Consider the following 13,417-nt stretch of genomic DNA (forward strand, 5'->3'; position numbering starts at 1 on the left):
TTTGTTGCTAGAGGGACTGAATTCAAGAGCAGGAAGGTCATGCTGCAACTATACAGGGTACTGGTGAGGCTGCACCTGGAGTACTGTGTGCAGTTCTGGACTCCATACTTGAGGAAGGATATACTGGCTTTGGAGGAAGTGCAGAGGAGGTTCACCAGGATGATTCTAGGGATGAGGGGGTTAACCTATGAGGAGAGATTGAGTCACCTGAAACTATACTCTCTGGAATTCAGAAGAATGAGGGGGGATCTTATAGAGACATACAAAATTTTGAAAGGGATAGATAAGATAGAAGTAGGAAAGTTGTTTCCATTGGTGAGTGAGACTAGAACTAGGGGAGATTCAAGATTCAGGGGAGAAGATTTAGGATGGAGATGAGGAGAAACTGTTTCTCCCAGAGAGTGGTGAATCTGTGGAATTTTCTGCCCAGGGAAGCAGTTGAGGCTTCTTCACTAAATATATTTAAGATACAGTTTGATAGATTTTTACATAGTAGGGGAATTAAGGGTTATAGGGAAAAGGCAGGTAGATGGAGCTGAGTTTAGGGACAGATCAGCCATGAATGGCGGGGCAGGCTCGATGGGCAATATGGCCTACTTCTGCTCCTATTTCTTACATTCTTAGAACATGACCTTGGTTGTAGGGTTCCCAGATGACAGATGCTGCCTTCTGCAACAATGTTCCGTGTAAATGTGCTCAAAGGTGGGTAGAGCTTTACCTGTGATGGACTGGGCCATATCTACTATTTTTTGTAGGATTTTCTGTTCAAGGGCATTGATGTTTCCATACCGTGCTCTGATGGAGCCAGTCAACATACTCTCCAGCCGACATTTAGAGAAGGTTGCCAAAGTTTTAGAAGTCATGCCGAGTCTTTGCAACTCCTAAGGAAGTAGAGACACTGCTGTGCTTTCTCTGTAATTGCACTTACTTGCTGGGCCCAGGACAGGTCCTCTGAAATAATTACACTGAGGGATTTAAAGTTGCTGACCCTCTCCACCTCTGATCCTCCAATGAGGACTGGCTCATGTCAGCCAGATTTTCATTTTCGTGTCTGCATGCTGCTTCCTCACCACCTTTGATTCAACCTATGACAGTGGTATCGTCAGCATCTTGAATATGGCACGGGAGCTGTGCTGAGCCACACTGTCATAAGTGTAAAGGGAGCAGAGCAGGGGACTAAGCACACAGCCTTGTGGTGCACCTGTGCTGTCGTGGATTGTGGAGTCGATGTTGTAGCCAATCTGAACTGACTGGGGTCTGCAAGTGAGTAAATAGAGGATCCAATTGCACAAGGAGGTACTGAGGCCAAGGTCTTGACAAAGGACAATTCACAGGACAATTTACAATGACCAATTAACCTGCTAACCAGTACATCTTAAAATCCTTTAAATCCAAGATAAAGTCCTATGGTGTTATAGGAAGTATATTGCATGGGTAGATGAATGGCTGACAGGCAGGAGGCAGTGAGTAGGAATAAAGGAGCCTTTTCTGGTTGGTTGCCATGACTAGGGGTGTTCCTCAGGGATCAGTATTGGGACCTCTGCTTTTCACATTGTTTGCTAATGATTTAGATAGTGGAATTGATGGCTTTGTGGCAATGTTTGCAGATTGGTAGAAGTGCTGAGGAAGCAATGAGATTGCAGCAGGACTTAGACAAATTGGAAGAATGGGCAAAAAAGTGGCAGAGGGAATACAGTGTTGGGAAATGTATGATAGTGCATTTTGGTAAAAGGAACAATAGTGCAGACTATTATCTAAGTGGAAAGAAAATTCAAACATCAGAGGTGCAAAGGGACTTTGTGCAAGGCTCCCAGAAGGTTAATTCACAGGTCAAGTCCATGGTAAAGAGGGCAAATGCAATGTTGACATTTATTTCAAAGGGATTAGAATATAAAAACAAGGGGATAATGCTGAAGCTTCATGAGACAGCTAGTCAGTCCGCACTGGAGTATTGTCAAGTTTTGGGCTCCTTATCTCAGAAAGAATGCATTGTCATTTGAGAGAGTCCTGAGGAGGTTCACGAGGATGATTCCAGGAATTAAGGAATTAACACATGAAGAGCGTTTTGCAGCTTTGGGCCTGTACTCACTGGAATTTAGAAGAATGCGTGAGGGTCTCATTGAAACCTGCTGAATGTTGAAAGGTGGATGTGGAGAGGATGTTTCCTCTGGTGGGGGTATCCAAAACTAGAGGGCACAGTCTCAAAATTGTGGGGCAAACCTGTAGAACAGATGTAAAGAAGAATTTTTTTTTAGTCAAAGAGTGGTGAATCTGTGCAATGCTCTGCCACAGACTATGGTGGAGGCCAAGTCCACGTATATATTCAAAGTGGAAATTGATAGCTTCCCGATTGGACGTGTTAACAAGGATGAGAGGGCAGGTATAAAGGGTTGAATGGGATCTGGGATCAGCCATGATGAAATGCCAGAGCAGACTTGATGGGCTGAATGGTTTAATTCTGTTCCTATGTCTTACAGTCTTATGGTCTTTAGACTGTAGGAGGAAACTGCAGCACCCAGAAGAAACCCATGTGTTCATGGTGAGGACAAACAAACCCTTTACAGATGATGCTGGTATTTAACTCAAACTCTGATGCCCTGAGCTCTAACAGCGTCACACTATGGAGATTATGGCTGTAATCTCAGAAACAATCATCAGACTTATTATTACCAGCATGTGTTGTGAAATTTATTAGCACAGCAGCAGCAGTTCAATGCAATACATGATAATATAGGAAAAAAACTGTACTTTCTGATAGGGTACCTCACCTCACTATCATGGAACGGCTTGGATCGAATTGTCAAACTGCCCAGGTCAATAGACTCCTGGAATCTGACAGGGATCCGCAGGCCCTGCAATTTGTCGTAAGCATGCCGAGCCAATTTGTATGCACCCAGGGCTTTACTTTGCTTGGCAAGAGCAAATAAAGTATTACTTGTAATAGTTAAGGAATAAAAGGTGCACAGTCATTTTTCTGTTCATTGTACATGAAAGTACACAGTCCAATATTAAATATTTGTAGCTCTCACATTTAACATGACATCCTGATTTCTAATTACTAATATCATTTCCATCTGTAAGGGTGAGGTTGATTGAACAGACTTGTGAAGATACCACCTGGATTGGCACACAAATCAGATTTCTCATCAGTGCTGACTTGGGTATCATGACTAGAATGCACTAATTAATTTACATGGCAAAAATTAGCCTGTAATCCTGCCCTTCGTCAGTGAATGTCAACAATTGCTGTAGATCTGCATATGACAGAATGTTGTGCATAGATAAAATTGTGTTCAGCTACACATCTGACTTCCCTGAATTATTATGTATCAATTATGTCTATGCCAAATTCTCTCAGCTGTCCATATCCATTTGAAGACTTGTTCTATGCTTTACACTGGAATAAAATAGACCACAAGACATAGGAGCAGAACTTAGGCAATTTGGCCCATTGAGTCTACTCCGCCATTCCATCAACCCCATTCTTCTGCTTTTTCTCCATATCGGTGGCAATGAATTCCACAATGATTCACCACCCTCTGGTTAAAGAATTTTTCCTCATCTCTGTTCCACATGGACATCCTTCAATTCTGATGCTGTGCCTTCTGGTGTAGGACTCCCCCGCTGCAGGAAGCATGCTCTCCACATCAATTCATCTAAAAATTCAATTTTAGTCTAAATTTTATTTGTTTTTAACAACAGTACGCTGCTTCTCCTTCATCAACTCAAACATCTCCAAGTACCCATTAATATCCTTCCTGATTATTGTTTCTAAAAGCTTCGTTATAAATCAGGTTGGAGTGAATGATTGACTTGGAGTACCCATAATCTGGGTTATAGGATGTTGCACAGACAAGCAGAGGTTGCATAGACTAGAATTCTCTGGAATGTAGAAGATTGAGTGGTGACCTGATAGAAGTATATGAGGCCATATACAGGTAATAGCCCTTCACTCAGGGTGAAGGTGCTGAAAAAAACAGTGACTGGTTTAAGAGGCCAGAAATTTAACAAGACATCAGGGGCAGTTTCTTCATGCTTTCTACCTAACTCTCTAAATTCTCTCTTCAGGACCTCTCTTCTTTTCCTACTCGTGTCATTGGTGCCAATATGTACCAAGACTTCTAGCTGCTCACACTCCCCCTTTAGAATGCTGTGGACCTGATCCAATACATCCCTGACCCTGGAACCTGGGAGGCAACATTCCATTCGAGTGGCTCTATCTCGTGTCTACTCCTCTAACTATGGAACCCCTATCATTATTATAATCCTCTTCTTCCCCCCTTCCCTTCTGAGCCACAGTGCCAGAGACCTGATCAATGTGGCTTTCCTCTAGTAGGGTCAATACCCACCGAACAATATCCAAAATGGTACTCTTATTATTAAGGGGATCAGCCACAGGGGTACTCTGTACTGGTTGGCCATTTCCTCTCCCTCTCCTGACAGACACAAAGGTTCCTGCATCTTGCAACTTAGTTGTGACTATTTCCCTATAGCTCCAATCTATCATACAGTTTCCTGTATGAGCTAGAAGTCATTGAGCTGTAGTTCCAGTTCCTTAACACGTCCTCTGAAGCAGTGCTGCTCAGTGAACCTGCTGCAGATGTGGTTATCTCGGAGGCTGGAGGTCTCACAGTATTCCCATTCCTCACACAAAGAACACAATACAGCCCCAGGAGCCATTCTCCCTGCTCTAACTATGCAATAATAGATGAAGAATGAAGTAAAAGGAACTTTACAGATACTTACTTTGTCTAAGCCTGTTCTTGCCGAAGCCTGATGAGCCAAAGCCTCCCCACTAGTCCACTCACATAACAACCACTCTGCGTGTCCATGCCTTATTTTTATTTGCCCTTGCTAATAAATTGTGATTTGAGTGGGCTCCAGGAAAAACACTGAAAGCCCGCAAAGCTCCTTTTTCAATTCTCACTCATGTAGAGAAACATAAAGGGTTCAAAAATATAAAGTTTAAGTCAGATAGAATACTGCAAGAAGTCTGGAATATAGATTATACAAATAATATAGACAATTAACTAAATGGCAAATAAATCATGTTAGTTTCACCTTTATCATCATTCTTGCATTGATTACAGCAGCAGCAAATGTAAATGTAACCAATCTATCATAAGCTATTGTTGCAGGAAATGGTTCAGACGATAAAAGGATACACCTTGGAGATGCCCAAGGGAGTTTCTTTAGTAAGGCTGTGTAATAAAAACCGAGCAATGTTGAAAAGTGCTTCAGGTAAATGGGAACTGAAAGGTTCATCCTGCAACAAAAATAAAATGATAACTTCAGAGTTACTTTCTAATTCACTGTTGCTACATATTCTCTCTTTCCATTATATAGCCATTTAGAAGTGAAAGAGTAAACCAGAATTATTGTAAATTGCACCACAATAAAGTAAGCTTTAAAATCAATGATGTACATTTAATGTGTTATCAAATTTAGCTTAGAATTAATTTGAAGGATATGTTGCACATACTTCATTCCTCCCAGGAAGAAACAGAATAGGTTGAATACCTTTATGGTGCTGTAAGCAAATAACTGATTTATCCTTTCAAACTCTGGTGAGTGATTATAAGTACATATATGATATGTTACCCCTAAACTTTTGCCCCCTAACTCTCAACTCATGTCCTCTTGTTTGAATCTCCCCTACTCTCAATGGAAAAAGTCTATCCACATCAACTCTATCTATCCCCTTCATAATTTTAAATACCTCTATTAAGTCCCCCTCAACCTCCAAAGAATAAAGACCTAACTTGTTCAACCTTTCTCTGTGACTCAGGTGCTGAAACCCAGGTAACATTCTAGTAACATATGCAACAAAGAAGCCTTAAAGAGCACTGAGTCCAGGTTTATTTGTGCTTATTGTTTACTTACTGTCTAAGACATAAGTGCCACTACTTCAAACAGAACTCTTTTTCATCTAAGACAGCAAATAAGCAATAAGAATGAATAAGAAATAATTTCAAATTAGAACTTGAATAACTGTTAGTATGATAACTTGAATGCTGATTGCAATGCCAATCTAACTATCCCTACCGCCTGCATATGGTCCATATCCCTCCATTCCCTATTTGTCTAACTACCTCTAAATGTTACTATTGTATGTTTCCACCACCATGCCTGGCAACTACTATTCTTTGTGTAAAAATAACTTGCCAACTTAACCATATAACAATTACAGCATGGAAGCAGGCCATCTCGGTCCTTCTAGTCTGTGCTGAACGCTTACTCTCATCTAGTCCCGCCGACCTGCACACAGCCCATAACTCTCCTTTCCTTTCCCATAACTCTCAACTCATGTCCTCTTATTTGAATCTCCCCTACTTTCAATGGAAAAAGCCTATCCATGTCAACTCTATCTATCCCCTCATAATTTTAAATACCTCTATTAAGTCCCCCCTCAACCCTCTACCTCCAAAGAATAAAGACCTAACTTGTTCAACCTTTCTCTGTGACTTAGGTGCTGAAACCCAGGTAACACTCTAGTAAATCTCCTCTGTACTCTCTCTATTTTGTTGACATCTTTCCTATAATTCGGTGACCAGAACTGTACAGAATGCTCCAAATTTGGCCTCACCAATGCCTTGTTCAATTTTAACATTGCACCCCAACTCCTATACTCAATGCTCTGATTTATAAAGGCCAGCATACCAAAAGCTTTCTTCGCCACCCTATTCCACATGAGATTCCACCTTCAGGGAACTATGCACCATTGTTCCTATATCACTCTGTTCTACTGCATTCCTCAATGCCCTACCATTTACCATGTATGTACTATTTTGATTATTCCTACCAAAATGTAGCACCTCACCCTTATCAGCATTAAACTCCATCTGCCATCTTTCAGACCACTCTTCTAACTGGCCTAAATCTCTCTGCAACCTTTGAAAATCTACTTCATTATCCACAACACCACCTATCTTGGTATCATCTGCATACTTACTAATCCAATTTACCACCCCATCATCCAGATCATTAATGTATATGACAAACAACATTGGACCCAATACAGATCCCTGAGGCACACCACTAATCACTGGCCTCCAACCTGACAAACAATTACCCACCACTACTCTCTGGCATCTCCCATCCAGCCACTGTTGAATCCATTTTACTACTTCAATATGATTGAACCTTCCGTGTGGAACCTTATCAAAGGCCTTACTGAAGTCCATATAGGCAACATCCACTGCTTTACCCTCATCAACTTTCCTAGTAACCTTTTCAAAAAATTCAATAAGGTTTGTCAAACATGACCTTCCACGCACAAATCCATGTTGACTGTTTCTAATCAGACCCTGTCTATCCAGATAATTATATATACCATCTTTAAGAATACTTTCCATTAACTTACCCACCACAGACATCAAACTTACAGGCCTATAATTGGTAGGTTTACTCTTAAAACCCTTTTTAAACAATGGAACAACATGAGCAATATGCCAATCTTCCGGCACCATCCCCGTTTCTAATGACATTTGAAATATTTCTGTCAGAGCCCCTGCTATTTCTACACTAACTTCCCTGAAGGTCCTAGGGAATACCCTGTCAGGACCCAACTTATCCACTTTTCTATTCCTTAAAAGCACCAGGATGTCCTCTTCTTTAATCATCATAGTTTCCATAACTTCCCTACTTGTTTCCCTTACCTTACACAACTCAATATCTTTCTCCTTAGTGAATACCGAAGAAAAGAAATTGTTCAGAATCTCCCCCATCTCTTTTGGCTCCACACACAGCTGTCAACTCTGATTCTTGAAAGGAACAATTTTATCCCTCACTATTCTTTTGCTATTAATAGAAACATAGAAAATAAGTGCAGGAGTAGGCCATTCGGCCCTTTAAGCCTGTACTGCCATTCAGTATGATCATGGCTGATCATCCAACTCAGAACTCCATACCCCCTGATCCCTTTAGCCACAAGGGCCACATCTAACTTCCTCTTAAATATAGCCAATGAACCGGTCTCAACTGTTTCCTGTGGCAGAAAATTCTTCACCACTCTCTGTGTGAAGAAGTTTTTCCTCATCTCAGTCCTAAAAGGCTTCCCCTTTATCCTCAAACTGTGACTAAACTTAACTTTATCCTTACTCCCTCTACGGCAAGAATGCCTTTCCTCAGATTAGGGGACCAAAACTGCACACCATATTCTAGGTGCGGTCTCACCAAGGCCTTGTACAAATGCAGTAGAACCTCCCTGCTCCTGTACTCAAATCCTTTTGCTATGAATGCCAACATACCATTTGTCTTTTTCACCGCCTGCTGTACCTGCATGACTACCTTCAATGACTGGTGTACAATGACACCCAGGTCTTGTTGCATCTCCCCTTTTCCTACTCGGCCACCGTTCAGATAATAATCTGTTTTCCTGTTCTTGCAACCAAAGTGGATAACCTCACATTTATCCACATTAAATTGCATCTGCCATGAATTTACCCACTCAACTAACCTATCCAAGTTACCCTGCATCCTCTTAGCATCCTCCTCACAGCTAACACCACCGCCCAGCTTCGTGTCATCCGCAAACTTGGAGATGCTGCATTTAATTCCCTCGCCTAAATCATTAATATATATTGTAAATAACTGGGGTCCCAGCACTGAACCTTGCAGTACCCCACTAGTCACTGCCTGCCATTCTGAAAAGGTCCCGTTTACTCCCACTCTTTGCTTCCTGTCTGCCAAACAATTCTCTAGCCACATCAATAACATACCCCCAATACTGTGTACCTTAAGTTTGCACACTAATCTCCTGTGTGGGACCTTGTCAAAAGCCTTTTGAAAATCTAAATATACCACATCCACCGGCTCTCCCCTAAAACTGTAGAAACCCTTTGGATTTATTTTCACCTTACTTGCCAAAGCAACCTCATATTTTCTTTTAGCTTTTCTAATTTCTTTCTTTAAGATTCTTTTTACATTCTTTATATTCTTCGAGCACCGCATTTACTCCATGCTGCCTATATTTATTGTAGATATCTCTGTTTTTCTGAACCAAGTTTCCAATATCCCTTGAAAACCATGGCTCTCTCAAACTTTTAACCTTTCCTTTCAACCTAACAGGAACATAAAGATTCTGTACCCTCAAATTTTCACCTTTAAATGACCTCCATTTCTCTATTCCATCCTTCTCATAAAACAATTTGCCCCAATACACTTCTTCAAAATCCTTTTGCATCTCCTCAAAGTTAGCATTTCTCCAATCAAAAATCTCAACCCTGGGTCCAGTCCTATCCTTCTCCATAATTATATTGAAACGAATGGCACTGTGATCACTGGACCCAGTGCTCCCCAACACATACCTCTGTCACCTGACCTATATCATTCCCTAACAGGAGATCCAACACTGCCGCTTCTCTAGGTGGTACCTCTATGTATTGCTGCAAAAAACTATCCTGCACACATTTACTAACTCCAAACCATCCAGCCCTTTTACAGTATGGGCTTCCCAGTCTATGTGTGGAAAATTAAAATCTCCCACAATCACAACCTTGTGCTTAGTACAAATATCTACTATCTACAAATTTGCTCCTCCAATTCTCGTTCCCCATTAGGTGGTTTATAATACACCCCTATAAGTGTTACTATACCTTTCCCATTCCTCAATTCCACCCAAATAGCCTCCCTGGATGAGCCCTCTAACCTATCTTGCCAGAGCACCGCTGTAATATTTTCTCTGACAAGCAATGCAACACCTCCCCCTCTTGTCCCTCTGATTCTATCACACCTGAAGCAACGAAATCCTGGAATATTTAGTTGCCAATCACACCCCTCTTGCAACCATGTTTCACTAACAGCTACAACATCATATTTCCAGGTATCAATCCATGTTCTAAGCTCATCCACCTTTCTTACAATGCTCCTAGCATTAAAATAAATGCATTTAATTTGCCTCACAAACCTCCTTTAAACCATTCCCCTCTCACAAAGCCATGCCTTCTAGTATTTGACACTTCCATCCTGGGGGAAAAAGAGCATTTACCCAATCCATGCCTTTCATTATTTTATAAATGTCTGTAATGTCCTGGTTAAGTTTTCTATTGCTTGGTTGTGAGGTATTTTTGTTTTAGCAGTTTTCTGTAAAAGCAGCATGTCCTGCTAGTAAGAGTGTTTGGCTTCGGCTAAAGGTAAAGAGCCATGTTGCCCAACTTAGGAATGTTGTATCAGCCAACCAGGACTATCTGGGTACATGTTGTAAAGTTCTGCCTAGTGGGGTACAAGAGAAGATTCTATGGAGCTGGGCGAATGAGATTTCTGAATTACAGTAGTCTGGTTTGAGGTCTTTTGACAAGAACTATAGCATGGAGCACAAGTGGAAGGTGTTCAGGGGTTCCCACCCAAAGGGGAGACCCTAATGCAAGTAGTGTTTTGTGCAGATGAATGGTTCAAAAGAGTAAGTGTCAATACTGAGTTAGCCATTTCATTTGAGATGGTCTCTGAGGGAAGTTTGAACTGTTGCTGGTGTCCTTCATGCAGAACGTGGGTTTAGCGTGGAAGTAAAGCATTACACATGATAACTTCAGAACCGAGTTCCAATGTTTATGTGCACATTGAACTGGTTTAACTGTAATGGGCCCATTTATTTTTCTTTTCTTCTTCTGTAACATTTGTTAAAGTTGACAATTTGATAAATATATTTCCTTTGTAATTTTATGTTGGTGCATGATCATTATTTTTCAGGTGAATGATAAAATTGCAAGGGGCAGTATTTACACAACATTCGCTACAATCAATGTTGCTTAATTGGAATTATCTTAACTTTCCTGTTCGGAAGATTCCCAAATCATATCGACCCTAAATATATATTGTTTATGAAAGGTGGCCTTCTCACCGCTGAGTCACGTGCCTGTTAGTAGAGTTATCTAATGAGCCAAATTTGTATATGAGAGAGTTACACTTCTATCAGGTTGCCCCACAGCCTCCCAATCTCCAGAGTAAACAATCCATGTATGTCTAGCCTCACTTTACAGGTAATACTTTCTGTATCCTCTCCAAAGCCTTCATATCCTTCTTGTAACATAGCAAACCAGATCTGCACACAATATTCCAAATGTGACTTAATCAAAAAGTTTTATACAGCTACAACATGCCTTCCTGATTTTTATTCTCAATGTTCTAACCAATGAAGGCAAACATGCCACATGCCTCATTTGCCAGCCTATCAGTTTAGTGATAGGAACGATAGGATGGTGAAGAAGGCTTTGCTTGCTTTTGTGGGTTATGGCACAAAATAAACAAGTTAGAAAATTATGCTAAAACTTTACTAAACAGTGGCTAGACTGCACTTGGGAGTACTGTAGGCAGTTCTGGTCACACAGTATTGGAAAAAATATTGTGCTGTTGAGAGGGCAGAGGAGATCCGTCAGAATGTCAGCTGGACTCCAGGACCTGAATTAGAGGGAGTGGTTTGGCAGATTAGGACCTTATTCCTTGGAGCACAGGAGATTGTATAAAATCAAGACGGGTATAAAAAGGGTACTCTTACCCAAGGAAGGGGAATTTAAAAATAAGGGGCTGAGAGGTGAAATATTTAAAAGGGGCTTGAGGAAATACTTCTAACCATAGAAGGTGGTATGCATATGTCAGAGTAAGTGGCTGAGACAGGTAAAGCAGCAACATCCATAAAACATCTAGATTAAATACATGGATAGAGGAATTTACACAGATTTTGGCAAAATGCAAGCAAAGGGTTTGGATGGGGTGGAGTTTGTTAGGTGTGTTCAAGAAGGTTACTTGACATAATATGTAGATAAGCCTACAAGAGGAGAGGCTGTACTTGGGAAATGAACGTGGTCAGGTGTCAGATCTCTCAGTGGGAGAGCATTTTGGAGACAGTGATGATTCTGATCATAATTCTATCTCCTTTATCATAGCATTGGAGAGAGATAGGAACAGACAAGTTAGAAAAGTGTTTAATTGGAGTAAGGGAAATTATGAGGCTATCAGGCAGGCAATTGGAGGTTTAAACTGGAAACAGATGTTCTCAGGGAAAAGTACAGAAGAAACACAACACATATTCAGGGGATATTTGTGTGGAGATTTGCGTAGGTACGCTCAAATGAGACAGGGAAGTTATGGTAGAGTACAGAAACCGTGGTGTATAAAGGCTGTAATAAATCTAGTCAAGAAGAAATGAAAAGCTTACAAAAGGTTTAGAAAGCTAGGTAATATTAGAGATCTAGAAGATTGTATGGCTAATTGAAGGAGCTTAAGAAGGAAATTAGGAGAGCCAGAAGGGGCCATGAGAAGGCCCTGGTGGGCAGGATTAAGGAAAACCCCAAGGCATTCTACAAGTACGTGAAGAGTAAGAGGATAAGACATGAAAGAATAGGACCTATCAAGTGTGACAGTGGGAAAGTGTGTATGGAACCGGAGGAAATAGCAGAAGTACTTAATGAATACTTTTCTTCAGTATTCACTATGGAAAAGAATCTTGGTGATTGTAGCGATGACTTTCAGCAGACAAGCTTGAGCATGTAGATATTAAGAAAGATATGCAGGAGCTTTTGGAAAGCAAGGGAGGAGATTGCTGAGCCTCTGGCGATGATCCTTGCATCATCAATGGGGATGGGAGAGGTTCCAGAGGGTTGGAGGGTTGTGAATGTTGTTCCTTTATTCAAGAAAGGGAGTAGAGATAGCTCAGGATATTGCAGACCAGTGAGTCTTACCTCAGTGGTTGGTAAGTTGATGGAGAAGATCCTGAGAAGCAGGACTTATGAACATTTGGAGAGGTATAATATGATTAGGAGTAGTCAGCATGTCTTTGTCAAGCGCAGGTCCTCCCTAACGAGCCTGATTGAATTTGTTGAGGAAGTGACTAAACACATTGATGAAGGAAGGGCAGTAGATGTAGTGTATATGGATTCAGCAAGGCATTTGATAAGGTATGCCATGAAAGATTATTGAGAAAGTAAGGAGGCATCGGATCCAAGGGGACATTGCTTTGTGGATCCAGAACTGGCTTGCCCACAGAAGGCAAAGTGTGGTTGTAGAGGGGTCATATTCTGCATGGAGGTCGGTCACCAGTGGGGTGCCTCAGGGATCTGTTCTGGGACCCTTACTCTTTGTGATTTTTATAAATACCTGGATGAGGAAGTGGAGGGATGGGTTAGTAAGTTTGCTGATGACATAAGGTTGGGGGTTTTGTGGATAGTGTGGAGGGTTGTCAGAAGTTACAACTGGACATTGATAGGATGCAAAACTGAGTTGAGAAGTGGCAGATGGAGTTTAACCCAGATAAGTGTGAGGCGGTTCATTTGGGTAGGTCAAATATGATGGCAGAATATAGCATTAATGGGAAGACTCTTGGCAGTGTGGAGGATCAGAGGGATCTTGGGGTCAGAGTCCATAGGATGCTCAAAGCAGCTGCGCAGGTTGACTCTGTGGTTAAGAAGGCATATGGTGCATTGGC

The 13,417-nt window shown here is 41.3% G+C and overlaps 1 protein-coding gene across 2 annotated transcripts in view; it reads right to left on the bottom strand.

Moving 5' to 3' along the window:
- ift122 (intraflagellar transport 122 homolog (Chlamydomonas)) overlaps positions 1-13,417 on the bottom strand; it is a 217,225-nt gene that overhangs the window by 29,261 nt on the left and 174,547 nt on the right. Inside the window, exons 23-25 of one of the 2 annotated variants that reach the window (XR_009506855.1) lie at positions 5,166-5,266; positions 2,769-2,934; positions 2,090-2,220 (exon numbers count right to left, since the gene is read on the bottom strand). Coding sequence is in view for 1 of the 2 variants with exons in the window: in XM_059944491.1 (XP_059800474.1) it covers positions 2,769-2,934; positions 5,166-5,266 (267 nt within the window). In the remaining variant the exon portion in view is untranslated. The remainder of the gene's footprint in view (positions 1-2,089; positions 2,221-2,768; positions 2,935-5,165; positions 5,267-13,417) is intronic. The other variant, XM_059944491.1, reaches the window with a different exon arrangement.

Source organism: Hypanus sabinus, chromosome 19, assembly GCF_030144855.1.
Source record: "Hypanus sabinus isolate sHypSab1 chromosome 19, sHypSab1.hap1, whole genome shotgun sequence".
NCBI lineage: Eukaryota > Metazoa > Chordata > Chondrichthyes > Myliobatiformes > Dasyatidae > Hypanus > Hypanus sabinus.